Source organism: Lutra lutra, chromosome 14 (assembly GCF_902655055.1).
Source record: "Lutra lutra chromosome 14, mLutLut1.2, whole genome shotgun sequence".
NCBI classification, from domain to species: Eukaryota; Metazoa; Chordata; class Mammalia; order Carnivora; family Mustelidae; genus Lutra; species Lutra lutra.
Window position 1 is genome coordinate 31429280 of NC_062291.1, and position 27585 is coordinate 31456864.

Consider the following 27585-nt stretch of genomic DNA (forward strand, 5'->3'; position numbering starts at 1 on the left):
AAGGTGGGCGCTCCAAACGGGTGGTACCGTCTCTTCCTCTCCACGCGGTGGACCTGACCGGTTGGCCTCAATTGCTTGCGCTGAGCGATGCCGGGCAAACTCCTCAGTGACGCGGACTTGGACTCAGACACGGCCATGGAAAAAGTGGAAATACCGCGAAAGCAGGTGAGAGGGTGCCACCGAGGGCCTCGGGACCCGGGACGCTGAGAGGAGCTGGGAACCGAAGCGGGGTGGGGTACCGGGCTGGGAGCCCGCGGCGCGCACGCGGACCTGGCGCGTCCGGAGCCCAGCGTGGGGTCGACCGCAGGAGTGCCAGGGGGCCGTGCCTTCCGCGGGCAGGGGCCGTGCCTTCCGCGGGCAGGGGCCGAGCGAGCGGCCGGGGCGGTCTGGCGCTACGCAGAGCGCCGCTCGCACGTGGTCCCGGAGTTTGAGTACCCAGCAGTCGGGCACTCGGATGTGCAGGCTCTGTGCAGGCTCGGCCCCACGTTGCTGGCCCTGACCTGATTCCGGGCTTGAGCGTGTGCGGAGGGAATTGTCGGTCAAGGTAGGGACTGAAGCTTTGGACTAGACATAGCCGCACTTCAGTTCCACCTGCACACGTGAGCGGCGTCTGCAGTGACGCTTGAGTGGTAAGGGAAGTACAGTGTTTTCCGGCCAGCAGCCTTTAGAACATGAAGTAGTCGTCTTAATGTCTACGGACCAGGTTTTCCCGTGGAAATATAAAGATGTGTTGCGGTGCTGAGTGTACACCGTATTTTTGATAGAGGTCGGCAGTGTGTAGTGGTCTTAAGTTACTTTGATCGCTGTCTACATCTTTACTGTTACTTCCTTAGTGATTCAACTTGTGACCGGTTCTGTTCTGAGATAAGGTCAGTCAGTGAGAGCAAAGATTGTCCCTGAACTCCTATGGTGCGTGACTTAGAATTCCCTTTCCTTGGCTGTGCATGGGTCTTTTTGATCGAGAGCTTTTACAACAGCAATATTTTGGCGTTGTAGGAAGCGGGGGAGCACAGACTTGTCCCTACAGGTGGAGAGGTCCTGGCTTACCTGTTCCGATTCAGTGAAGATATTCAGTTGTGGAATGCTCAAGTGAAGAGGCACCTGGCCAAACCCCATTACATTCCAGAAGAGACCCCTGGGTTAGGGGTGAAAAAAACTGAAGTCTTGTGGGGAGACCAGATTATTTTTCAAATGTTTGAAAGATGATGATGTGGGAAAGAGTACCCTCATTAATGATTTGAGAGCAGAAGTGGGGCCTGAAATTTTAGGGGGCAGATTTTAGCTAAATGTAATAGTCATCATACTTCTGGGATTGGCCTTTCAGAGAGGCTTTAACAGAGGCTACAGCACCTGTCTACTTAGTTTCCATAGTATTAAGTAGTTAACTTTCAATAAGTTAATTATGTTAATTATGAAAAGTTGGAAAAAGTCAGACATTTCAGGTAGGCGCTATTGTCCTGGCTTTTGTTTAGTTTGGAGGTTTCACCCATTCCATTTCCTTGTAATGGTGCTTACCCCCCCCCCCTTTTTTTTTAATTTTCTCCTTTTTTTATTAACATGTATATAATGTATTGTTTGTTTCAGGGGTACAAGCCTGTGGTTCCTCAGTCTTCCACAATCCACAGTTCTCACCATAGCACATACCCTCCCCAGTGTCCAGCACCCAGCCACCCCTTCCCTCTCACCCCTCTCCCCTCCAGCAACCCTCAGTTTGTTTCCTGAGATTAAGAGCCTTTTATGGTTTGTCTCCCTCTCTGGTTTCATCTTGTTTCATTTTCCCCTCCCTTCCCCTATAATTCTGTCTTGTTTCTCAAATTCCTCATATCAATGAGAGCATATGATAATTGTCTCTGATTTTGCTTAGCATAATAGCCTCTAGTTCCATCCACATCATTGCAAATGGCAAGATTTCATTTTTTGATGGCTGCATAGTATTCCATTGTGTGTGTGTGTGTGTGTGTGTGTGTGTGTGTGTGTGTGTATCTGTCTATCTCACATCTTTATCCATTTGTCTGTTGATGGACATCTAGGCTCTTTCCATAGTTTGGCTATTATGGATATTGCTGCTATAAACACAGGGGTGCATGTGCCCCTTTGGGTCACTATGAAATTATGTCCTTTTTGATATATTAAAAAAATTTTTTTTTCAGTGTTCCAAAATTCATTGTTTATGCACCACACCCAGTGCTCCATGCAATATGTACGCTTCATAATACCTACCACCAGGCTCACCCAACCCCCCACCCTCCTCCCCTCCAAAACCCTCAGTTTGTTTCTCAGTCCACAGTCTCTCATGGTTTGTCTCCCCCCTCCGATTTCCCCCAACTCACTTCTCTCCATCTCCCAAGGTCCTCCGTATTATTCCTTATGCTCCACAAGTAAGTAAAACCATATGATAATTGACTCTCTCTGCTTGACTTATTTCACTCACATAATCTCTTCCAGGTCCATTCATGTTGATACAAAAGTTAGGTGTTCATCCTTTCTGATGGAGGCATAATACTCCATTGTATTTATGGACCATATCTTCTTTATCCATTTGTGCATTAAAGGGCATCTTGATTCTTTCCACAGTTTGGTGACTGGCCATTGCTGCTGTGAAGACACCCCCCCCACCCACCCACCCCCGCTTAAATTAGATACATCTCTTTTACACATGGAGTGATATATTGTGGGGTTTTATAGATTTTTGGTTCGTAAAGTGTCTCTGTAAATTCATTTGCACTTGTCAGATAACTAAGACAGGTATTAATGGATCCCTGTTTACCTGTACAGGAATTCTAGCAGAGAAAGAAATGTGTTGTCCATCTGTGGAGGTATATGGCCTTAATACTCTATTAGAAATAAAATGTACTTGATCACTTTCTGTAGTCATAGATATGTAGTTTAGAGCCTTGAGGATCCCATGAGCCACCCCAAATCCCCTACGAAAGCTCGACAACTTATTTAACCAACATGAATTGAATAGATAACAAGAAGCATTCTTTTCTAAGATGATGAACTCATTGATATACATGGTACTTATTTCCAGATAGCTAAGAAATGGTACTAAAAAGCAGTGTTTTGACTTAATTACAAGGTGAAAGTACAGATGTTGAAAAATGCCCCCAAATTGTGTTCTTCATAATTATGTGATCTTGAAATAATCCAGAATTGATGTGTCCTACAAATGTATACATGCTTTGCTCAGTAGTTTTATTTTCTTTATTAATTTTTTTAGAAAGGTAGAAAAGAGAAGCCAAAATCTAATAAGACTGAAGAGGCAGCAGAAGTAAAGGAAGAAATTATTTCCCCCAAAGCTAAAAAAGTTAAAAAGAAAGCTGAGTCTAATGAGGTTGACTTGAGTTCTCCTAAATCCAAAAAGGCAAAAAACAAAGAGGAGCCATCTCAGGATAATATGATTCCTCCTAAAACCAAAAGTGTGAAAAAACCAAAGGAGACCATTGAAAAGAAAGTTGTTTCTCCTAAAATCAAAAAGGCAGTAAAAAGTGAAGAACCTTCTGAAGAAGAAATAGATGCTCCTAAGCCCAAGAAGATGAAGAGAGAAAAGGAAATGAATGGAGAAATTAGAGAGAAAGGCCCCAAGCTGAAGAATGGATTCCCTCATTCTGGACCCATCTCCAACTCCAGTGAAACCCCAGGGGAAGAAAGTAACAGTGAAGTAGAGCAGGTAGGTTGTATTTTTAGTGTGTAGAATGTATCTTTCATTATTGTTTCAGATAAGCAAGTAGGTAATTGCTACTGGTTTTATTTAAAAGTGGGAGAGGGAGGGGCCCCTGGTGGCTCAGTGGGTTAAATAAAGCTTCTGCCTTCGGCTCAGGTCATGATCCCAGGGTCCTGGGATGGGCTTCGGGCTCTCTGCTCAGCAGGGAGGGTGCTTCCCCCCTCTCTCTCTCTGCCTGCATCTCTGCCTATTTGCCATCTCTATCAAATAAATAAATAAAATCTTAAAAAAAAAAAAAGTGAGTGAGGAGTGCCTGGCTGTCTTAGTCAGTAGAGCATGCAACTCTTGATCTCCACTCTTTTTGGTTTTTGTTTTTTAAGATTTTACTTATTATTTTAGAGGGAGAGAGAGTGAATGTGTGCTAGCGGAGGGGAGGATCAGAAGGAGAGGGAGAGAGAATCTCAACCACTTTACCCCACTTATAAATATTAAATATTTTTATGCTTTCATAATCCATCATATAAATGTTTAGAAATCACTTAATTCCGCTATTGGACATTTAGATTTTTTACTTTCAAATAATGCCACAGTGACCACTTTGTCATAAATGTTTGTTCCTTATTTTCTGTGGATGGATGTGAAAGATGTGGCTGTGGAAAAGAGTTAATGACCTGTGCAGCAGTACAGTAGTCCCCCCCCCCCCCGATCTGATGTCTTGCTTTCCTGGGTTTCAGTTTCTTTTCTTTTTTTCTTTTCTCTTCTTCCCTTTCCCTTTTTTTTCTTTTTGAAGATTTTATTTATGTTAGAGATACAGAAAGAGCATGAGCAGGGTTGGGGGTTTGCAGAGGGAGAGAGAGAATCTCAAGCCAACTCCTTGCTGAGCACAGAGCGGAGGCAGGGCTCCATCTCCTAACCCTGAGATCATGACTTGAGCCGAGATCAAGGTCGGATGCTCAACCAACTGAGCCACCCAGGCGCCCGCTCTCCAGGGTTTCCATTACTTCCTGTCACCGTGTTCAGGAGCAGATGGTTCTCTTCCTGACACACTGTCAGAAAAGGTTAATAATGCCTGCCGTGGCATGGCGATGCCTGTGTCATCCACCCCACTTCATCTCATCACTTAGGCATTTTATCAGCTCACATCATCCCAAGAAGGGTCAATGTTGCACAAGAAGATACTTTGAAAGAGAGACCACAGTCACATAATTTTTATTATGGTATATTGTTATAATTGTTCTATTACTATTGTTTCTAGTCTCTTACTGTGCCTAATTTATAAATTTATCATGGGTATGTATACAAGGGCATATGAAGAAGCATATGAGAATTTGTTGCCAGCTGTCTTTCTATTATAAGAATGGCCAAAGGAAAAGATGTCCCAATTCATCTTTCTTTGTTGCTTATATTTGCTGTCCTGTTAAAAACTAAGCAAATTTACCCTATTTTGAAAAAAACTCTGCCCCCAGTGTGGGGCTCAGACTCATGATCCTGAGATCAAAAGTCACATGCTCTATCCACTGACCCAGCCAGGAGCCCCTGACCAAGCTTAAAATAACTGAAATCAATCTGTTCCTGAAAATAGTAATCAGACTAGAAATAACAGAAAAACAACAGAAATCTCTGAAACATTTGTAAAGCAAGCTGTGTATTTATAAACAATCTGTGGGTCAAAAAGGATATCTTAAGGGAAATGTAAAAATACAGAGATTTTAAAAATATTTTTTAATTATTTATTTGAGAGAGATAGAAGGGGAGAGACAGAGAGAGAGAGAGCCCGGGTGAGCACTAGCAGGTGAGCTGCTGAGGGAGAGGGAGAAAATGGAAAAAATATGCTCCCGGCGGAGCAGGGAGCCCAATACAGGGCTCCACCCCAGGACCCCACATACATAATTGTTCTATTATTGTTGTTGTTAGTCTCTTATTGTGCCTAATTTATACATTTATCATGGGTATGTAAAGGAAAAAACATAGTATATATAAAGGTTTCATACTCCTCTGACGGTTTCAGGGGTCTTAGAACAAATCCCCTGTGGATAAGGTGTTGGGGGATACTCTATATTGTTGCTGTGGGTTGGCAACGGAATAGTTCTTGGTTGAGACTGAATCTGCCTTCACTAGCCACACATAGTATGTGTACAGTATGTATTTGCTACAGATTTTTTTTCCTTAGGGTTTTACAGATTATATTTCTTTTCAGATCTTGATTTACCTACCAGAGTTTCTGTGCTTTTTTTTTTTTTTTTTAAAGATTTTATTTATTTATTTGTCAGAGAGAGAGAGAGGGAGAGAGAGCAAGCACAGGCAGACAGAATGGCAGGCAGAGGCAGAGGGAGAAGCAGGCTCCCCGCCAAGCAAGGAGTCCGATGTGGGACTCGATCCCAGGACGCTGGGATCATGACCTGAGCCGAAGGCAGCTGCTTAACCAACTGAGCCACCCAGGCGTCCCTTTCTGTGCCTTTTTGGTTGACTTACAGCAGATGTTTTAGAATTGGTTCTTTTGTTTCTTTCTCAGAAGGCTTCTCAATGATTGCCTGTAGGTGTGAAATTACTGATTTCTTTCTGTGGCCCTTTCCTTGATAGGAAGTACCTGTGGAACAAAAAGAAGGAGCTTTCTCTAATTTTCCCATATCTGAACAGACTATTAAACTTCTCAAAGGTAATATTTTTGGGAATATTGTATAATGTTAGAATATTTATCTGGAAGTACTCCACTGCTTTTGTTGAGATAAAGGACAATATATGCAACCATACAATGCAGTAGATCTGTATAGACAGTGTAGGACTGTACTAATGATGGCTTTGCTGCCCTTTTTTTTTTTTAAGATTTTATTTATTTGAGAGAGAGAAAGTGAGAGAGCACTAGTGGAGGGGGAGGGATAGAGGGAGAGGGAGAAACAGATTCCCCACTGAGCAGGGAACCCGATAATGTGGGGGCTCTGATGCAGACTCAGTCTCAGGACTCTGGGATCATCACCTGAGCCAAAGACAGACGCTTAACCAACTAAGCCACCTAGGCGCCCCTCCTTACTGCCTCTTAAATAGGTGATTCAATTTTATTCAAACCAGTATGTGTATTCAGAGATGTGAGGACTGATTGTACTGGTGCAAGTAAACGGTTCCTGCCATGTTCATATTTTCTTTTTATCCTCTCCACTTGGTGAGACATCTCTTCATGATACCAGCCTTGGCCAGCACTCAGCCTGGCAGTGTGCCCGTGACTGAGCTAGTTAGTCACAGACGCTTGAGTAGGTGTTTCCTGAATCAGGTGTGGCATAGTCTGGACTGCAGAGCACCTGATCTGGGGGTTTCTCTTGACCTATGGATGAGATTCATGACAAGTGACTAAACTCTTAAAATAATATTTACTCTAATTTGGTGCTTTAAAGTTTGTTGATATTCTTTAGTCCAGCAGATTCTTCACTACCAGAATGCGTTGGAACCTGACTTTGTAGATTTTTATTTTATTTTATTTTATTGATTTTTTTTCTTCAAAGATTTTATTTTTTTGACAGAGACAGACACAGCAAGAGAGGGAACACAAGCAGGGGGAGAGGGAGAGGCAGGCTTCCCGTTGAGCAGAGAGCCTGATGGGGGGGGCTCGATCCCAGGACCCTGGGATCATGACCCAGGCCGAAGGCAGACACTTCATGACTGAGCCACCAAGATGCCCCTGACTTTGTAGACATTGAACAGAAGGTAGAATTCCTTAATTCTGCAGGACCAGAAGCATGGTCGGGATTTTAAGAACTGCAGTGTCAGATAACATGGTTAATTTGTTCACAGCCCGTGGGGTGACCTTCCTGTTTCCTATACAAGCAAAGACATTTCACCATGTCTATAGTGGAAAAGACTTAATTGCACAGGCACGGACAGGAACTGGGAAGACATTCTCCTTTGCTATCCCTTTGGTTGAGAAGCTTCAGGGAGAACTGCAAGACCGGAAAAGAGGCCGTGCCCCTCAGGTAACTATCTTTAACGTAGATCCCAGGCTCCATATCTGCACAGGAGAAAAACTTTTTAGGCATTGCTTACATCATATACTATAGTTTTTTATTGGGTTCTCCTTAAAGTCTTTTTTTTAATCTGTTACAGATTTTTAAGTTAAAGCAGGATTGTTCTTTTAAGATTGTTGGCCACAAACCCTATATATTTAAATACTATAATCTGCCCCATGGTTGTGATCACCTGTATTATTAATGCTTATTGTGTTCCCTTTAAACTATTAGATGTCCCTGGGGCTTACAGTTTTGCTCAGGTGTCTTTGACCATTTTTACCTAGATGGTGAAAGCAATTTTAGTAGACAGGCATGACTAGAAGAGGCATACTTCAAGAGGTGAAGAGGCCAAGCTTCCTTGTCAGGATGGTACTCGTTGGGTTCATTTCTGGAGAACCTGGCATTTGGCAAACCTTAACCTCACTGAAATGCCTATGTGTTCCTCTTGGTTATGGGTTCGTGCACTTGACTTTCAGGTCCCGCCTCGCTTGGTTACTGGCCTGCCACCCCTCATTCAATCATTGCGTATTGCTCTAAACAAATGCAGCGTTAAACAAATGACTTACTCCAGCACTGGGAATTATTCCAGCTTGGCACATAGTGGGTATTCAGAAAATAGCTGTTGGATGAATTATCTGATGAATCTGTGAATATTCTGAAATCATACTTGTTTCATGCTGTTACCATACTTAAGGATCTGTAGTGGTTTCATATTGTGTGTCCTGTTGGGTCAAACTCAGACTGCTCTGGGATTCAAAGCTCCTCACCATTTTGCTCCTGCCTTAACTCATCTTTGTTCTACTTTCAGTTTACTATAGTGTAGAGGTTAGTCTATTGGTTTTGGAGCCCAACTGTCTGATTTTAAGTCTAGGCTTTGCTTCTTAGCTTTTTGGTTCAAAATCTTTTGTGTATTTATTGTAGGTACAATTGTACAATACAATTGTAGGTGGGTCAGTAACTTGTGAGAATTAAGTGAGAATAATGCATAGTAAGCATTTAGTAGAGCCTGAGATGGTAAAAGCTCAAAGAATAGTTAAGGTTGTTGTCATCAGCAGTGTTACTCCTTGCTCAAGTTGTTTCTTTCCTGGAATGCTATTTAAGTAGTAGCAGCTCCAGAAAACTCCCCAGTTCCTTGGGCCTGCTCTGTGCAACCCTCCTGGAGCATGGCATGCTGGGGCCCTATGTCCCTTGGGGTTGGTAGGATCACAGACTTTTCTTCTGAGTGGATTTGTCAGGGACTGTATTACATTTATGATCTTTCCCCACACAAAGTACATTGCAAAGCATATAACAGATTTTTTAAAAATACTTGGTAGGATGAGTTGAGCCTTCTCGTCAATTCCAGATTTGTGAAGAAATACTGCATCGTACTTTGAATTCAGTAATTAGTTTTTCCTTTCCAGGTGCTGGTTCTTGCACCCACGAGGGAGCTGGCAAATCAAGTAAGCAGAGACTTCAGTGACATCACAAGAAAGCTGGCAGTGGCTTGTTTTTATGGTGGAACTCCCTATGGAGGTCAGAGTAAGTAAATCCAAAAGTGAGGGAAGGAAAAATGCCAACCATTGTTGGATGCCCTGGTTGGATTTCTCAGACCTCGACATCTGGCTTTCCCTGGTTTAGTCATTTTTCTTTGTCATTATTGTTTAAAGATGGTCCAGAACACGGTCATAACACGATGATGTGTCAAATCCCACATATAGATACTTGGATTTTTGTATTACTTACCTATGTTTATCTAAAGGCCATAAACCTAAGAGGATAGAGTCCATTTGGGCCCTTGGCACTAGAAAGTCACGATTCAGAGTTACTCTTTTTATCTGTCAAGGACGGTGAATCTGCCTCTTCTGGGGTCTTTGTTTCTTTCTTGCTGCAGGTGGGCCTTCTTTCTTCTGGGCCCAGGGGCCAAATGTTGCAATGTAGGCTTCTATCGAAGGACTCCATTACTTAACCAATTCAAGATCTTGAAACTTCATTATGTAGAGCAAATAATTTCAGGAAAGGATTTAAGGCATTAAAAATGTTGCAGTTGGCACGTAAAGCTCATGATTATTTCTTCTCAGCTTTGGTTAAATGAACTGGGCTTTGGCATCAGAAAAGTCTATGTTTGAATCTAGACTCTGCTCACAGTGTAATTTTAAGTTCAGGGTGTTTGATTTTTCTGCACTTGCTCATGTGAAAAAACAAGGTTACTAAACTCATCCAGTAATGGTATTGAGAGGTTGAATTGGCTAATGTATATAGAGTACCCAGTGTACCCCCTGGACTGTAAGGACAATTCAACAAAAAGCTGCGTCATTATCCTCTCACCTCATTATACTGGACTCCCCATTTTCCTGACATCTCTAGACCTTCTGGAAATACTTGCCCTTCTGCCTGGTCTCATTCTCTCCATACCTGCTTACCTTATATAAAGTTCTTTAAGATCCTCGTTCTCACTTTGTTTGTGAAACCTTGGCACTTTCCACCACCGGGGAAGTAATTTCTTTCCTGGTGCTTCCATCCTGCACCCTGTGTTTTTCTGTTATGTCACACAATTCACTGGACTGTCACTTCTTACCTCTTCCCCCTAGATTATCTTGAGTTTCCCCTTGAGTATCTTTATCTTTGATATTTAGCATATTACCTTGTGTTTTTGGTTAATAAGTATTTTAGAATAAAAATGTATTTAACTGGTACCCCGGACTAATAAAAGGACTTAAAAACCCAGCATGTTTTATCATTGATGTTCTTTATAGTTGAACGCATGCGGAATGGGATTGATATCCTGGTTGGGACCCCAGGTCGAATCAAAGACCACCTACAGAATGGCAAGCTGGATCTCACCAAACTTAAGCATGTTGTCCTGGATGAAGTTGACCAGATGCTGGATATGGGGTTTGCTGATCAAGTGGAAGAGATTTTAAGTGTGGCATACAAGAAAGGTAAGCTCCAAATTCAGGGAGCTGCTGGAAGGGCTTAGAGGAAGAACGGTGATTAAGCAGGCTTCTAAATGTTAAATGAAACCTTAAATTGGGGAGTGACTTATTTTATTTAGGAAAACTTAAAGTTTTTAAAAATCATGATTTATGACATATCTATAATGGGGACAATTTGGGAAAGTAAGAGAAGAAAAATTTCATATCTGCCATTTGGTGTGCTTTGCTTTTGGTTTCTTTGTTCCTGACTTTGTACTATCGTACATATGTGTGTATGTTAATTTTAATTTTACTGTGCATATAAAAATTTGGTATTAACACTTCCATGAAGAGGTTGTGCCATGATTTAATTCCATGTATATATTTTAATTTTGAGATGATACAAATAATTCTGCTTACAGATGTTTTTATGCATATAGCATCCTTCACATCTCAGTGTATGGAATTTGTTCTTTAGGATGGGTGTCCAGTAATGGAATTACTGAGTTTAAAGGTATAAATAGTTTGTGCTTCTCAATGTACATGGTTAATTTGCTCTCCAAAGGATTCTATCTACTTAAACCACCATTTGAAATATATGAAAATGCAGTATTATTCAAAGAGCAAACTTAAAAAATAGAGGAGCTTTTTAGTACCTGACCTTAAAGAATGAATAGGCTGAAACTCTAAAGACTGAGGAGCTGCTGGAGAGTATAGATGAGTATAGAATCTATTCTGGTGTTTATTGTAGGATGTTTGCTTAGTGATCTAAACTGGGTGGTTACTGGGCTTGATGAACAGGTGTTTTCCAGTTATATCTCATAATAGATAGATTTCCCTCATGGTTCATGAAGGCCAATGGTCAGGAAGCATTTAAATTTAAATTACTTTAAACTACCTTTGGGGTTTCAAGTCTCCTTCACATCAATGACTTGGGCAGTATTTCTTTGCCCATTAGGACTCTGTGTCTTTCATTTTTATGTCCTCAGTGCTTGGTGTGGCCTCCCATGGTCGCTCTAGCATGTTGATGGACTCTGGAAGAACTGGGTGAGGTGGAATATGGGTACGCTGATTTCGGGTTATTCATACTGACTTTTTCCCCCCAAAGATTCAGAAGACAATCCCCAAACATTGCTTTTTTCTGCCACTTGCCCTCATTGGGTATATAATGTTGCTAAGAAATACATGAAATCTACATATGAACAGGTGGACCTGATTGGTAAAAAGGCCCAGAAAACGGCAATAACTGTGGAGGTGAGTGATTCATTCAGCTGCTAGAGTTAGTAATAAACTGTATGTCATGTTTTCCCTGTGTGATGGTATTAGGACTGGCAAATATACACTGGTTTCCAGATAAACACTAAATCCACGTGAAGAGCCAAGTAAAGATCTGTTTCTGTTTGAGTTATATGTGGTATGTGTGTTTTCTAAATTTCATAATCTGATAGTCTGCCTTCAGAATCTTTTGGAATCTGTATCTGTCTGAATTATGTAAGTAAAAAGAAATTACACCTAGAACTTAAACACTCTGAGGGCAGCAGAGAAATCTAATACTTTGTGTTAAAGCCGTTTTCATTTTAGGATCCATAGCATAGAATTCCTTTCATCCAAGTAATAGACAGACCTACAGGCTAACAGACTAACCACATTTTTAAGGACAAAACATTCAGAAATTTTTCTCTTGCCAGTTACTTGGTTTCCTGTAGGAATCAAGGGAATGATGTTTCTTTTTCTTCATTTTCCTAGTTAGTTCAGAAAATGGAGGAACCAGAAGCTCCTTGGTGTCTCAGTCTGTTGAGCACCCAACTCTTGATCTCAGGGTTGTGGGTTCAGGCCCTGTGTTGGTCTCTGTGTTAGGCATGGAGCCTACTTGAAAAGAGAAAGAGAAACGAAGGAAGGAAGGGAAAGAGGGAGGGAAAAGAAAGGAAATAGAGAAACCAGAGAAAGGGGAAAAACTCTCTGCTTTTTCTTTTCTTTAAGATTTATTTGTTGGAGTGAGTGAGTTTTGGGGGCAGGGTGGGGGAAAGAGAAGGAGAGAGACTTCATGCTGTGGGCTGAGCCCAGTGTGGAGCTTGATCTCACAACCCTGAGATCATGAACTGAGCCAAAACCAAGAGAGAGACTCTTAAAGGAGTGTCTCCCCCCACCCCTTTAAAAAGACTGACTTTAGAGAGAGAGAGACGGCTCTCTGCTTCAGTGGTTTGTGTGTGCGTGTGTGTGTGTTGTCCCTACACGGTGGTGGCAGTGGTCTGCTCTAGTTAGGCTTAAAAATTGCTTCTAGCCCCAGTAGCATTGAGCGGGTGATTTCAGGGTCCAGGTAGGCGTCACTAAATACATCTTTTTTTCCCTCTCTCATAAGCACCTGGCTATTAAGTGCCACTGGACTCAAAGGGCAGCAGTTATTGGGGACGTGATCCGAGTATATAGCGGTTTTCAGGGGCGCACTATCATCTTCTGCGAAACCAAGAAAGAAGCCCAGGAGTTGTCGCAGAATGTGGCCATAAAACAGGTTGGTTCTTCCCCTCCCTTTCCTTTAGGGAGGAATCATCTTTCAACTGATAGGCCCTGGTTACATGTTAGAGCTCACCTGATCAGTCAGTCTCCTCTCACAGGTGAGGAAAGGGTGGCTCACACCCAAGGCTACATGGGCAAAGTAGGTTTGATAACTCTTGTCTGGGGTCCTTCATCTAGTGAGTATAGCTGGACATTGATTTAATGACCACGGAGTGGGAAAAAATTTGAGGTTTGTCCATGTCAGGGACATGTTTTTCCCTTTGCTGTATTTTCAGTGGAAGTATCACCAAAATACAAAGATCACATATCTTTACAGGCCTGATGTGTGATGCTAATAGGTCCTGTATTGTTGCATCTGGTGTTCTTAGGCCAGTTTCTTTCTTTGGCAGGATGCCCAGTCATTACATGGAGATATTCCTCAGAAGCAGAGAGAAATCACTTTGAAAGGCTTTAGAAATGGTGATTTTGGAGTTCTGGTTGCAACCAATGTTGCCGCTCGCGGGTTAGACATCCCTGAGGTTGATCTGGTTGTACAGAGTTCTCCACCAAAGGTAAGTGTTCTGTACTACGATTTTACTGTGATTTGGGGTACTAAAACAAAGAGGAGGCTGTATCACTTACTTTCATGTGGTGAGTGATAGCTGTCTCTTGAGTGCTGGGATGCTACGGTGATTTTCAGAACAAATCTCTTCTGAGGTCCTTCCCTCAGAACTGACTGTTCAGTGGAAGCATGGCCAGTGGCCACAGGTTGGAAAGATGGTTGCTGGTTGGAGGGAGTTTTGGTAGGCTCATGCAGGGAGTGTTTGAGTGGACTTTGAAGATGGGTAGGGGGCTTAGGCAGGGTGGGGATAGGATGAACTCATGAGCTAGAGGATAGCGAAAGGAAAGAAAGGCCTGTAGGTAATAGTCTCCGTGGTTAGAACTGCTTGGCTTTGTGGGTGATGGGAACTCTGAGGGAGGGCCCTGAAGCATGAGTTACGTGGTGAGGACGGTGCTTCGTGTTGATAAATGTTGGTCTGAAGGAGCCTGTTCTGTTCCTGTCACTTCCAACATGAGGATTCCCCACAAATTGGCAGATTCCTCAAGATTAAAAGGTTGTTTACAATGATAGAGAAAAGTAACCTGATTACTCTGGAGGCTCCAATTCTTACAAAGGCAGTCCGATGGGTTTGTGACACAGATGCTGTTTAAAGGAGCCTCTTGAGCTGTGCTGTCCGGTACGATGGCCACAGCCACGTTAGTGGTCAGGCTCTGGGAATTGTCGGAATTGACGTGTGCTTGAGGTAGAAAGTACACGTTGGGCTTTTTTTATGTTTTAAACTTTCTATTATGTACACTGGATTTTGAGGACTTAAAAGAAATGTAAATATCTCAGTGATAAGCTGTTTCCTGTAGATAGCATGTTGAGGTGATAAAACTTGGAGATATATTAAGTTATTGATGGAAACTTCTAGCGGATTACTAGAAAATTGAAGATTGAAATTACATGTGTGGTTCTGTAGCGTAGCACTATGTAGATGCCTTTTGCAGATTTGCCCATAGGTTAGGGACCACTGCTACAGAGATTTTAAAAATTGCGGCAATTTTTTACTTTAGCAATGCTGGGGAACCACCATACTTGCCTCTGCATAGACCACTCAGGTCCTTGTCTTTTTTTGTTCAGTGTCACTCACGTATTTTACTTCAATAGGACGTGGAGTCCTACATTCATCGTTCTGGGAGGACAGGTAGAGCTGGAAGGACGGGGATTTGCATCTGCTTTTATCAGCACAAGGAAGAATGTCAGTTAGCACAAGTGGAGCAAAAAGCGGTAAGCCTGTTTTCTTAGCCTTCTTCCAGCAAATGTCAGACCGAATTCTAAAGTCAATCTTTGTTTTTTTAATTCAGTTTACATTAACTTTAAATTGTATGTATTTCTAGCATGTGGCCATAACTGAAAACTTGTAGGTGCAATTATTGTTGTTTTTCTTTTTAAAGATTTTATTGATTTATTTGAGAGAGAGCGAGAAATCGCACGAGGGCAGGAGGGGCAGAGGCAGAGGGAGAAGCAGACTCCCTGCTGGGCGGGGAGCCCTATGCGGGACTCGATCCCAGGACTCCAGGATCATGACCTGAGCCGAAGGCAGTTGCTTAACCAGCTGAGCCACCCAGGCGCCTGCATGTCGTTTTTTATACACTGTCCTACAATATAAAGCCCATTTTGAAACATGTTTGCATTAGAAAGCAGTGGTTTTGTTTTCTCATATTTACAACTACATGGGCTGTTTTTATGTTTGAAGGCAGTTTTCAGACAATGATAACATGAACACACCCCAGATAGTTTAAATCCAGATTAAGGGGTTATAGGAATTGCTTAAAAACCAAAAGGATAGGGGCACTTGGGTGGCTCATTCCGTTAAGTCCCGGACTCAGGATTTCGGCTCAGGTCATGATCTCTGGGTCCTGGGATTAAGTCTGGTGTTGGGCTCAGTGGTGAGTCTGCTTCAGGATTCTCCCTCCCTCTCCCTTTTCCCCTTTGCCCCCCTATCAAATAAATAAATCTTTAAAAACACAACAAAACAAAAAAAAACACCAAAAGGATAAATTTAAAATGGGAGAGAGGAGACTGATTTTTCTGACAGATTAATCTCTCCTCTTCTCCTTGAGCTGACTGTACTTGGTGACTTGCTAAAGGAGCAGGAGACGGGCACTTTACTGTCCCGAAGGCAGGCAAGCACTCCCCAGCCAGGGTGATTGTGGTTAACATCAGGAATAAGCATATGCCTTGAGAATGTTGTGATGAGACCGCATTTGCCTCTGGTTTTCTTCCCCCAAACCCATAATCTCAGTCTAAGCATGCAAAAAACCAGAGACAGCCTCACAGTGAGGGACAACATTTTTCAAAATACCTGACCAGCAGTCCTTAAGATCAGCACTACTTAAAACTGTCACGGGGCATGAAAAATAAGAAAAGGCAGAAACTGCCACAGATCAGTGGAGACTGAGCACACATGATACCTGATGTTGTGGTGTCACTGGAACAGAAAAAGGACATTAATAGAAAAGCTAGTGATATATGAATGAACTCTGGAATTCAGTTAATAGTGATGTGGCCATGTTGGTTTCTTAGCTATGACAAATGTACTGTAGTAGTAATAATAGGGAGACTGTGCGTAGTGTACAGGAACTCAGTGGAGTAATACCTTTGCAACTCTTCTAGAAATCTAAAACCGTTCTAAGATAAAAAAGTTTATCTTTTTTTTTAAAGTTTATCTTTTAAATGTGTAATAAGTATGTTTGGTAATATAAAAAAATTGGGGGAAAAAAAAATTGGGGGATTTAATCTCAATGGAAACAGTTGATGGCCAGTTGGTACATTAAACTATGGCTCGTTTTCTTGTAGGGTATTAAATTTAAGCGAATAGGGGTTCCCTCTGCAACAGAGATAATAAAAGCTTCCAGCAAAGATGCCATCAGGTACGTTTCCAACCACTGCCGTGGTCTATGGTAGTGTTTACTCCATTTATTGCCTGACTTTGTGCAGTAATGAGATTCAGTCTTTTGGATTTTATTTTATTTATTTCTCAAAATTATTTACAACCTACTTGTTATACTCACACTGGGCTGAAGTAAAATTCTACAAAATAAAAATCCTAACTTGTACTCATCCCTACCCAATCCTGTTCACCAGAGGACACCACTACTGATAGTTGGGTTTGTCTGGGCATTTTAAGGAAGCATACATTAGATATGGTGTGGATGCTTCCCATGTGGAGGTAGAGTTTAGGGCCGGAGATTATATTCCACGTCGTCATCATTCTAGTCCCCCAGTTGGTAGGAACGAGTTCATTTTTTTTTTAAGGTATCGCTGGTTGGTGAAGATTAGATTAACTAGCAGTGTTTGTCACTGGCATTGGGGGCAAGAGAACTATTTGGTGAGATTGTGCTACAAGTTGAAGGATAGTTGTTTAGCATCTCTGGCTGTGTGGTATATTCTGGAGGGGGTGTGTGGGGGTGTATTATGAAAACCAGAAGGTGCTGACTATATTCCAGTGTTTCCAACTGGTGACCTATATTCCCTGCTTAAGAACCACTGAGTCCAGGGGCGCCTGGGTGGCTCAGTGGGTTAAGCCTCTGCCTTTGGCTCAAGTCATGATCCCAGGGTCCTGGGATCGAGCCCCGCATCAGGCTCTCTGTTCGGCAGGGATCCTGCTTCCCCCTCTCTCTCTGCCTGCCTCTCTGCCTACTTGTGATCACTCTCTGTCAAATAAATGAATAAAATCTTTAACAACAACCAAAAAAAATGAACCACTGAGTCTGAGCATCACTTTTCAACTATTTTCCGCAACTATTATAAATATGTGTAATGCTTATCTTAAAAAATAGGGGGAGGGGGCGCCTGGGTGTCTCAGTCCATTAAGCAGCCCACTCTTCTTTTTTTTTTTTTTTTTAAATTTTTATTTTATTTTTTCAGTTTTCTACATTCATTGTTTATGCACCACACCCAGTGTTCCATGCAATTCATGCCCTCCTTAATAGCCACCACCAGGCTCACCCATCCCCCACCTCCCTTCCAAAACCCTGTTTTTTTCTCAGAGTCGTGCAGTCTCTCATGGTTCATCTCCCCCTTTAATTCCCCCCTACTTTCACTTTTCCTTTCCCTCTCCTAATGTCCTCCATGTTACTCCTTATGCTCCACAAGTAAGTGAAACCGTATGATAATTGACTTTTTCTGCTTGACTAATTTCACTCAGCATAATTTCCTCCAGTCCTGTCCATGTTGATGCAAAAGATGGGTGTTCATCCTTTCTGATGGAGGCGTACTATTCCATTGTATATGCAGACCATATCTTCTTTATCCATTTGTCTGTTGAAGGGCATCTTATCTTGGCTCTTTCCACAGTTTGGCGACTGTGGCCATTGCTGCTATGAACACTGGGGTACAGATGGCCCTTCTTTTCACTACATCTGTATCTTTGGGGTAAATACCCAGTGGTGCAATTGCAGGGTCATCGGGTAGCTCTGTTTTTAATTTCTTAAGGAATCTCCACACTGTTTTCCAAAGTGGCTGCACCAACTTGGATCCCACCAACAGAATAAGAGGGCTCCCTTTTCTCCACATCCTCTCTTAATCTCTGCTTGGGTCTTGATCTCAGGGTCATGGATTCAAGCCCTGCATTGAGCTCTGCACTGGGCATAGAAATGGGGGAGTTTATGATTAGAGAAAATGATAGACATTGGCATATTAATTAATAGCTCAAGAAAGGTCTCCAAAGGAGAATAATATAACTCAGTAATTTTCAAGTTTATTTTCACATGGCCTACTTATTTATTTCAAAAGATTTTATTTATTTATTTTGACAGAGAGAGGAGACAGAGCCAGGGAGGGAACACAAGCAGGGGGAGTGGGAGAGGTAGAAGCAGACTCCCCACTGAGCAGGGAGCCTGGTGTGGGACTTGATCCCAGGACTCTGGGATCTTGACCCAAGCCGAAGGCAGATGCTTAACAACTGAGCCACCCGGGTGTCCCTCACATGGCCTATTTAAATAATTCTGTAGACAGGGTTCCTTGTGACACTAGGTAAGGAAATTTGGGGTTAGGTGGCCAGGAAGGAGAAAAGAGACAAAATGCCAAGAGATGTCTTCTAGAGGGGCAGCCCTTCCAAAGGAGGTTGCCTCATCTGGCCTTGTTTATCCTTGTCCTGGTTGACCTCCTCTGAAGATGTGACATTTATTATCACCAAGATAATAGTGACTCTCTAACAAATGTGTATTCTCATAAAAAGTTCATATCATTTTTAACATGATTTGGAAGTCTTTTTTCCTTTTATTTCAGAATGGAAATAGCTGTAGTGTTTTCTGATTCTAGAAGGAATACGTGCTTATTGTAAGAAATGTTCAACATTTATTAACAACACTCTCAGTGGCAGCATGGACTTACTTCTGTTGTATCTGTTCCATGGTTTGTTTAATCAGTCCGTATCGATGCACATTTTATGCTCTGTATTACAATTAACACTGGTGAACATCCTGATATTTGTTCTGTTATTTTCTTGGGTTGAAACTTTTTTTTAAATTTGATAGTAAAGTCAGATTAGACATAATCAAAGGAGTGGATTTATTTGTACAGAAATGTGATGATTCTGTCCGTACCTCGCATCAAAATGACGTGTTAGAGATTGGAGAGATTTGAAAGTTCCTGGTTTATCTTGAAATGCTGTTGCCTTGAAAGTGCAATCTGTCCACTTCTGTCCTTTCTCTTAACAAATACACTCAATCACACCATAGGCTTTTGGATTCTGTGCCTCCCACTGCCATCAGTCACTTCAAGCAGTCCGCAGAGAAGCTGATAGAGGAGAAGGGAGCCGTGGAGGCCTTGGCAGCAGCTCTGGCCCATATTTCAGGAGCCACGTCGGTGGACCAGCGCTCTCTGATCAACTCAGATGCAGTAAGACTTCCTGTCACTCTGACCCTTGGTATTTGAGTGTGAGCAGGGTTTGAATGGGTTCAGTTAGACGTCTCAGTTGTTTTAGCTTTTGTATGAAGATAGATGGACGTAAACAAATCCCATAAAGATAGAAGGTAGATTCGTAGTTTTCAGTGTCTCAGTTAAGGGGGATGACATTGAGTGTGGACGGGCATGTGGTTTCTTTTTGGGGTAGTGAAATATTTTGGAATTCTAGATAGTGGTCATGGTGGAAACCTTGTGAATATACTGAACTGTATACTTCAAAGCGGTGAATGTTATGGTGTGTTGATTACATGTCAATGTTTTTAATCCTGAAAGAAAAACCTCAACCATATAAACACATAAATGCATATGATACATTTAGCCAATCTCCCTGGAAACTTAGAAAGATAAATGCTTTTTTCCTTAAATGAAATTTTTTTTTAAATGAAATTTTTGAGACAATTTTAGGTTTACGTGTAGTTTTAAGAGATAACAGAGAGAGGAAGATCCCTTTTACACTTTGCCTAGTTTCCCCCTCATAGTAACATCTTGCAAAGCTATAATATCACAGCTGAGTTGGTACTAACATTGACACAATGCATCCATTTTATTCTGAGTTCCCCAGTTTTACTGGTACTAATTTGTGTGTATGTGTCAGTGGAGGGGAGGTATAGGCTTTTAGGAATAACTTTTCTGGAAATATTTTAGAAACATGAGGGTAATTTTTTTTATCAGTTAGGTTTGCTTTTGAGACTGAGTTTTATTCTCTTTTCTTCCGTAAGGGCTTTGTGACCATGATCTTACGATGCTCAATTGAAATGCCAAACATTAGTTATGCTTGGAAAGAGCTTAAAGAGCAGCTGAGTGAGGATATTGATTCCAAAGTGAAAGGAATGGTTTTTCTCAAAGGAAAGCAGGTAAGGAACGTTGGGGCCTCTGTTGTGACCTTGCTTTGGTTCAGTAGCTTAATGTGGTTGATAAAGCACCGAATGGAGGCTTCTCCCTGTTCTGTGAGGTGCTGCATCTTTCTGCTCTCTAGATAGTCTTCTCCAGGCATGTCATCCATGACCTTCAGTTGCCACTAAGTCACTGACAGCTACCCCATCTGTATCTCTACCCTGACCTATGCATGGCATGCCGGACGGGAATATCCAGCTGCTTCTGTGACGATTTCTACCCAGCTGGGGTTATTGGGCAACTGAAAGTTATTAAAAATTGAATGCAAAATCTTTAATTCAAAGCCGAAATTTAAAATCTTGGCTTTCCAAACCTGATGTTCTTTATTTTGAGTCCTGCTCTCAGTTAGTGGTATGCATAATAACAGCCGTTCCCAAACATTTTGGTATCCTGACCCTTTTATGTGCTTAATAAATGTTGGGGATCCCAAAAAGCTTTTATTTTTGTGGGTTATATCTGTTAATGTTTACAGTATCAGAAATTAAAACTGGAGCTCTAAAACCTAAGCCTGTCGTTCCATTAGCCATCAGAGCAGTGACACCATCACATGTAATACAGTGTCTGGGAAACTCCGCTGGGTGCTTGTGAGAGAAGGAGAGTGGAGAGGACACCTAACATTTTCATGTTGTTACGAAAATAGTTTTGACTTTGTGGAACCTCCCTGAAAGATCTCAGGTTTCCAGCACTTTGTGGACTATATTTTGTGAGCCACTGGCCTAGTGAACTAGATCAGGTGTATTGTCAGCTGGCTGCATGTCTGTGTTCATCTTCTTAAGCCACTCCACATACTGTATGAGTTAGTCTCAGCTTTCACATGGAGGTTAGGAGTCTCCATGAGCTGGCTTCTGCTCCCCTGACCAGCTTCCTCTCTGTGTCCTCACTGCCAGTACCCTCTATTCCAGCCGTGCCAAGCACACCTTGCTTTCTGTCATCCTAAGTGTAGGCTCAACCCAGTGTTTACAGTCTTTCTTTCCCCCACGTTATCCTTTACGACGTGGCTTGGCCCTAAGTCTCCCTGTGAAGCTTCCCTGGCCACACGGTGGAGTTAGGCCATCTTTATCTGTACTTCAGAGTCCGTAGGGCATGCCTTTATTGAGCTAAATCTTACCTTGCTGTGCTTGCTTTCTGACTGAGAGCCTCAAGAACACTCTGATGTACTCATGGGCAAAAACAATATTCTTGTTATCGTTGTACTCCAGTGAGTGCCTGGTGTTAAATACTTAGTAAATATATGAAAGGGTGCCTGGCTGGCTCAGTTGGTAAAGCACGCGACTCTTGATCTTGGGGTCGTTCGTTCAAGCCCCACGTTGGGTGTAGATATAATAAATAAATAAACTTAAAAAAAATAGATGAATGAAGAATCCCACTCATTGCAGAATCCATCAGTATCTCATGTTACCTGGGGTTATAATTGGATAGAAATGAGGTGTTCCTCACAAAATATTTTAACTAAAGGCAGCCAGGAGGGAGGAGTGCCTGTGACATGCAGGGTAGTTCAGTTATATTTGTGAAAACCAAGAAATAGGATCTCCTTAATTGGAGGTAATGGCACTGCTACTGTCCTATAAAGTGTTTTAACTTTTTTTTTTTTTTTTTTTAAGATTTTTTTTTTAGCGGGGGAGGGAGTGGCACCTGGGTGGCTCAAGTCAGTTAAGAGTCTGCATTTGGCCACAGGTCATGATCCTGGAGTCCCAGGATTGAGTCCCACATCAGGCTCCCTACTCAGTAGGGGGTCACTTCTCCCTTTGCCCTTCACCCTGCTCATGCGCTCTCTCTCTCTCTCTCTCAAATAAATAATTTTTTTTTTTTTTTTTTTTTTTGAGAGAGAGCATGAGTTGGGGGAGAGGAAGAGGGAGAAGGAGACTCCATACTGAGCAGGGAGCCAGATGTGGGACTTGATCTCGGGACCATAGGATCATGGGCTGAGCCAAAGGCAGACACCTGACTGACTGAGCCACCCAGATGTCCCTAGTTTTTTTTTTTAAACTTTTTTAGGGGCGCCTGGGTGGCTCAGTGGGTTAAAGCCTCTGCCTTCAGCTCAGGTCATGATCTCAGCGTCCTGGGATCGAGCCCCGCATTGGGCTCTCTGCTCAGCGGGGAGCCTGCTTCCTCCTCTCTCTCTGCCTGCTTCTCTCCCTACTTGTGATCTCCATCTCTCAAATAAATAAATAAAAAATCTTTAAAAAATAACAAAATTAAAAAAATTAAAAACTTTTATAGCAGGATGAATTGTGAAAAACTAGAAAAGTAACAATAGAAGATAATTATTTGGGGGCTCCTGGGTAGCTCAGTTGGTTAAGTGTCCAGCTCTTGGTTTCAGCTCTGATCATGATCTCAGGGTCATGAGATCAAGCCCCGCTTTGGGCTCCCTGCTGGGTGTGGAGCCTGCTTAAGATTCTCTCTCTCTCTCCTTCACCCATTCCCCCCTCCCTCCCTTTCTCTTAAAAAAAATCATTTATTTTTCTACTTTTAGTAGGTCATCCTAAAGATACTTTCTTATGGAAGGCAGCATATTTTAATGTAGACCATTGGTTTTGGAGCCATACTGACCAGATTTTTAAAACCTGCTCTGCTTATGAGCTGGGGACCTTTGATAAGTCAGCCTCTCTAAACCTCTGTTTCCTCAGCTCTAAAACGTAGCTAATGCCTGCTTGAGGAATTAGCAAAGTGTGATAGCCAAGAATGATCTCTGGTCAGTTCTGAGTCATTTTGAGTCATTTTTTGAGGATATTTGAGTCCCAGATATTCTTGGGTTTTTGCTGTTGTCCCTTTGGGAGGTATAATTTATTGGTCTTATTCTAAAGTTTATCAAAAATTAATACTGGGAGTCTTTGTTTCTGATTTTTAATGTTAATACCTGGTCTTTTGGAATATTAATGTACATATACAGGTCTGGTGAAAGGCTGAGTTAACTTGCATTTGTTTTGATTTTTAGGGTGTTTGCTTTGATGTCCCTACTGCAGCAGTAACAGAAATACAGGTATTCTTATCTCTTGGATTTTGAATATTTAAATTATAAAATGTTCATTACTGGGGAACCTGGGTGGTTCAGTTGGTTGAGCATCTGACTCTTGACTTGGGCTTGGGTCATGATCTTGGGGTCGTGGGCTTGAGCCCATGTAAGGCTCTGAGCTCAGAGTCTGCTTGGGATTCTTTCCCTTCCCCGCTCCCCTTGCTCATGTTCTTTCTCAGAAGAAAAAGAGGGAGAGAAAGAAAAAGGGAGAGAGGGAGGGAAGGAAGATCTTTTTAAGAAAATGTGTTCATTGCTGAAAATACAGAATAATGGAAAGAGAAACAAGAGCTCTAGTCCCTTTTCTAAAAGACAATTAGAATTAATAATTTTAGTATTTTTTCTCCTAGCCTTTTTACTCTGATAGTTTTCTTACTCAGCCTGCCTATTTTCCTTCTTTCCTTTCTGGTGCACAACATCTAGCTTTTTTTCCCTGTGTATGTTGTATGGGGCTTACATAGACATTTTTTAAATTCCTAGATCTTCATTTAGTACTGCTGTGAGAAATGGGTTTATATGTGGTTTATTTGCATGTTTTACTCTCTTATTGATAGCTGTGGATACCCGGGAGTAATTGAATTGAATAAATGATACAGTGATGAAGGTACCTCTCATAGTGAAACTCTCTTACACTGCCAGGACTGGCTTAAGGCTATGAAGGTGGTATTTTTTCTAACCAGTGACCTTTTAAATACTTAGGTTATCAGTCAGGTTTTTCTTTAGAGAAAAAGCAAAAAAAAAAAAAAAAAAAAAAAAGGATTTTCTGTTGTTTTTTTAAATAACTGAATTCAGTAAAAGAGCAGGTAAAAAGACGACCGTCTCTCTGCAGGAAAAATGGCATGATTCACGGCGCTGGCAGCTCTCGGTGGCCACGGAGCAGCCAGAGCTGGAAGGACCACGGGAAGGATATCGAGGCTTCCGAGGGCAGCGAGAAGGCAGTCGAGGGTTCCGGGGACAGCGGGAAGGCAGTCGCTTTAGAGGACAGCGGGAAGGAAACAGAAACTTCAGGGGACAGCGGGAAGGAAATCGAGGCTTCAGAGGACAGCGATCAGGAGGTGGCAACAAAAGTAACAGATCCCAAAACAAAGGCCAGAAGCGGAGTTTCAGTAAAGCATTCGGACAGTAATTTGAAGTAGAGGATTTATGCCGCAACATGGAACCGAACACTCGTTTTCCTACAAGGTGAAAAGCACATGGGTTTCCTTCCTGACCACTTGCCTTGTCCCCATCTCTCCCAGAGAGACAAGCTTTGTGGAAATTATTTCATCTGATGATAATCACTTATAATGATTGCAACTTCTGTATCCAGTTTCTTTTTTGAAAAGGTGTATGAATTCATTACATTTTTACTCTGATACATTGTCTCTAGATTATAAGATAAAAATCAAGCATGTGTTGGCCCATATTTTTAAGTTGACCGTCTCTATACTTAAATGGTGTCCTTCCCTGGATACCTGTGGGGAAGGCTGCGGTTTCTGGAGGGGCGCTGTGCGCAGTCCAGCCTCGGCTCTGTAATTGGCATTCCTCAGCCCCCTGCCTGCCAGTGACTCAGTGTTCCTGTAGCCAGCCTGTCTTCGGAGAATTAGTCCTGAGCCATGTTTGGAGGCAAGGTTTCAAACTTAGCTGGTAAGTAATGCATTTTATGGCAGCACATGCTCTAAGTTTGGAGGATGGTGATACATTTGACGGGAGACATATAGGTTAGCCATCCTTATGTATGTTTTGATACATTTTTAACTTCTTAATGTAAGGTGTGATTCATGCTTTGGTGAATTCTTCACAGATTTTATCTATTTATATATGTATATATAGAAAATATTTTAATAAAAAGCAAGTGTCTTTAAGGAATTCCAACTGTAGTAAGAAGGCTCCAGAACTTTCTTTGTAAGTAAAGATGCTGAATAATATAGGCGCTCAATGACAAGGTACTCCACTTCCTATTGGAAGCTTAACATTATTTACCGAGAAGGAATTAAGGGAGTGGGGGGCAGAGATTAGCATCGCTGATAAGAGTCAGGAAACCACCGAAAATATTTTTGACCTGTGAGAAGGAAACCTCCATCTCTGAGAGCAAAGAGAGGAGTAAGTGAAGACACATGATAAAGCATTCTTTTCCTGTTAAAAACAGCAGGTCATTAACGTTTCTAGAGATTAACTTCTATTGGGTAAACTGGGGTTCTAGGTAGAATGATCCAGTGTAGTTTCTCAGTGGCCTAGTTCCTATAACCACTGTATAGGACCTGTTTCTGTAAGACTGCTATTCCATTGAAAGGTTTTAGCTGCTTGGAGACTTCCTTTTAGGACAATCTCTATGTGGTTATTTTAAGTTGTTGTTTTGAGGGAACTGAAGAACTTAATACAGCCCCTTGCCATGTAACTCCCGAGTTCTCAAATATTACTTCCTCCAAACTTCTGCACAGTGCAGGAGCTCAAGAATGGCATTGTTTTCTTGCCTTAATTCCTAGAAATTCTGTACTGAGAATCTCAGGGAATAAGCTGATAGGAGAAGTTAAAATACATGGCTGGTTCTGTTTTCATTTGATTACATTTGAACAATTGAAATCTTTTTAAGCCCTGCTTTCTCTCACTGGATCGGGTTTTTTTTAACCTAACTCTGTGTGACCTTTGCAGTAAGGCATTCGATAGCCAGCTCAGCTCTCTGATGCTTGAGGCGGTGTGTCCTTACTCGGGACTTCAGTTCTGTCCCTCAGTCCTGGGATGTTTCTCTGTTATTTTCTTGATCAACTTGTCCATTTTACCAGTTTTTCCTCCACACGCCTCATGGCTTCCTATCAAGCCACAGGGATTCAGGAGAAGTTGATGACCACTCACATGCTGTGTAGATGATAATTTATTAGATTCTGGTTTTGCTCAAGTACTGAGCAAATTTTAATAACAACCAAAGTATTTCAGTTTGGATGGGAATGGATACCTTATCAAGCAGATAAGGTATGGTACCTGTCTTTTAGGAAGGAGCAGTTAAAACCTTGATGTGGATTATGGATTAGCCTACAGAAAAATATTCAGGCAGAAATCGAGAATAAGGGGAAGATTCATGAGAATTTCACTTCATACAAAGAATATGGATGTTTCATTAAGTGAAGCTGAACTTTCTCCTGGATCCTGGAATCCACACCATATTTATAAATCTATAATCCCACTATTACTTGATTTTAATGGGCTTGTTAGGCTAGCCTGGGAAGTGTGGTTTTTACTATTTTCTACAAAGAAAATATTTTCCAATGTATCAAACTCAATGAACTTTTAAAATACGATCCATTTTTACATTGGAGCTATCTGTGCAACAGTTTCTTTACAATTGTACATAAAATGCTTTTTCTGTAAAATTGAGTTAATGTATAAAATACTGCTTTATGCCAGAATAAAGATACTAGTATTTCGTATCTATGCTTTTGGTGGCTTTTTTCCTAAAATTGAGACTTACTGTGAAAGAAAAAATTTTTAACGACTTTATTTATTTATTTGACAGAGAAAGAGACAGTGAGAGAGGGAACACAAGCACTGGGAGTGGGGGAGGGAGAAGCAGGCTCCCGCCGAGCAGGGAGCCCGATGCGGGACTCAGTCCCAGGACCCTGGGAACATGACATGAGCTGAAGGCAGACGCTTAATGACTGAGCCACCCAGGTGCCCCTGAAATTTTTAAGAGTAATTAAATTATGAGTGTAAAAATCCAAACAGGAGAAAAAGTAAGTTAATAGTCACTACATATATAACCTTTTTTGTGAGCATCTCTTCCAAGAATTCATTTAAAAATTTGAATCATTCAGTTTTGTGAATTGCTTTTTCCTTGTCTACATGTGCATGCTTTTCAGTAAGTATGGATCTTAAAACATTTTTGATGACTACATGGGATCCCATAGTATGGGTATGCCACTTTCTATTTATTTAAGATTTTATTTATTTATTTGACAGAAATCACAAGTAGGCATAGAGGGAGGCAGAGAGAGTGGGGAAAGCAGGCTCCCTGCTGAGCAGAGAGCACGACAGGGCTGGATCCCAGGACCCTGAGATCATGACCTGAGCTGAAGACAGAGGCTTAACCCTCTGAGCCACCCAGGTGCCCCGCCACTATCTAAATAGGACTGTAGATGACCATGTTA

At 41.8% G+C, this 27585-nt stretch overlaps 1 protein-coding gene across 1 annotated transcript; it reads left to right on the forward strand.

Annotated features, from left to right (window-relative positions):
• DDX21 (DExD-box helicase 21) lies at window positions 1–26868 on the forward strand. The gene is made up of 15 exons (XM_047702635.1): window positions 1–165; window positions 3221–3670; window positions 6245–6320; window positions 7448–7626; window positions 9063–9180; window positions 10395–10580; window positions 11662–11807; window positions 12913–13062; window positions 13457–13618; window positions 14758–14877; window positions 16450–16523; window positions 19335–19494; window positions 20280–20414; window positions 23390–23434; window positions 24294–26868. Exons 1-15 carry the CDS (start codon window positions 88–90, stop codon window positions 24588–24590), a joined length of 2376 nt encoding a protein of 791 aa, XP_047558591.1. The 5' UTR covers window positions 1–87; the 3' UTR covers window positions 24591–26868.
• The last annotated feature ends 717 nt before the right edge of the window (window positions 26869–27585 follow it).

What these genes read in the sequence shown, in the direction of transcription:
- DDX21 (XM_047702635.1), top strand. Translation starts at nt 88, where the DNA reads ATGCCGGGCAAACTCCTCAGTGACGCGGACTTGGACTCAGACACGGCC. An exon ending in AAAGAGGCCGTGCCCCTCAG is followed by an intron (nt 7,627 to 9,062) that starts GTAACTATCTTT and finishes TTTCCTTTCCAG; the next exon opens with GTGCTGGTTCTTGCACCCAC. An exon ending in AAACGGCAATAACTGTGGAG is followed by an intron (nt 11,808 to 12,912) that starts GTGAGTGATTCA and finishes CTCTCTCATAAG; the next exon opens with CACCTGGCTATTAAGTGCCA.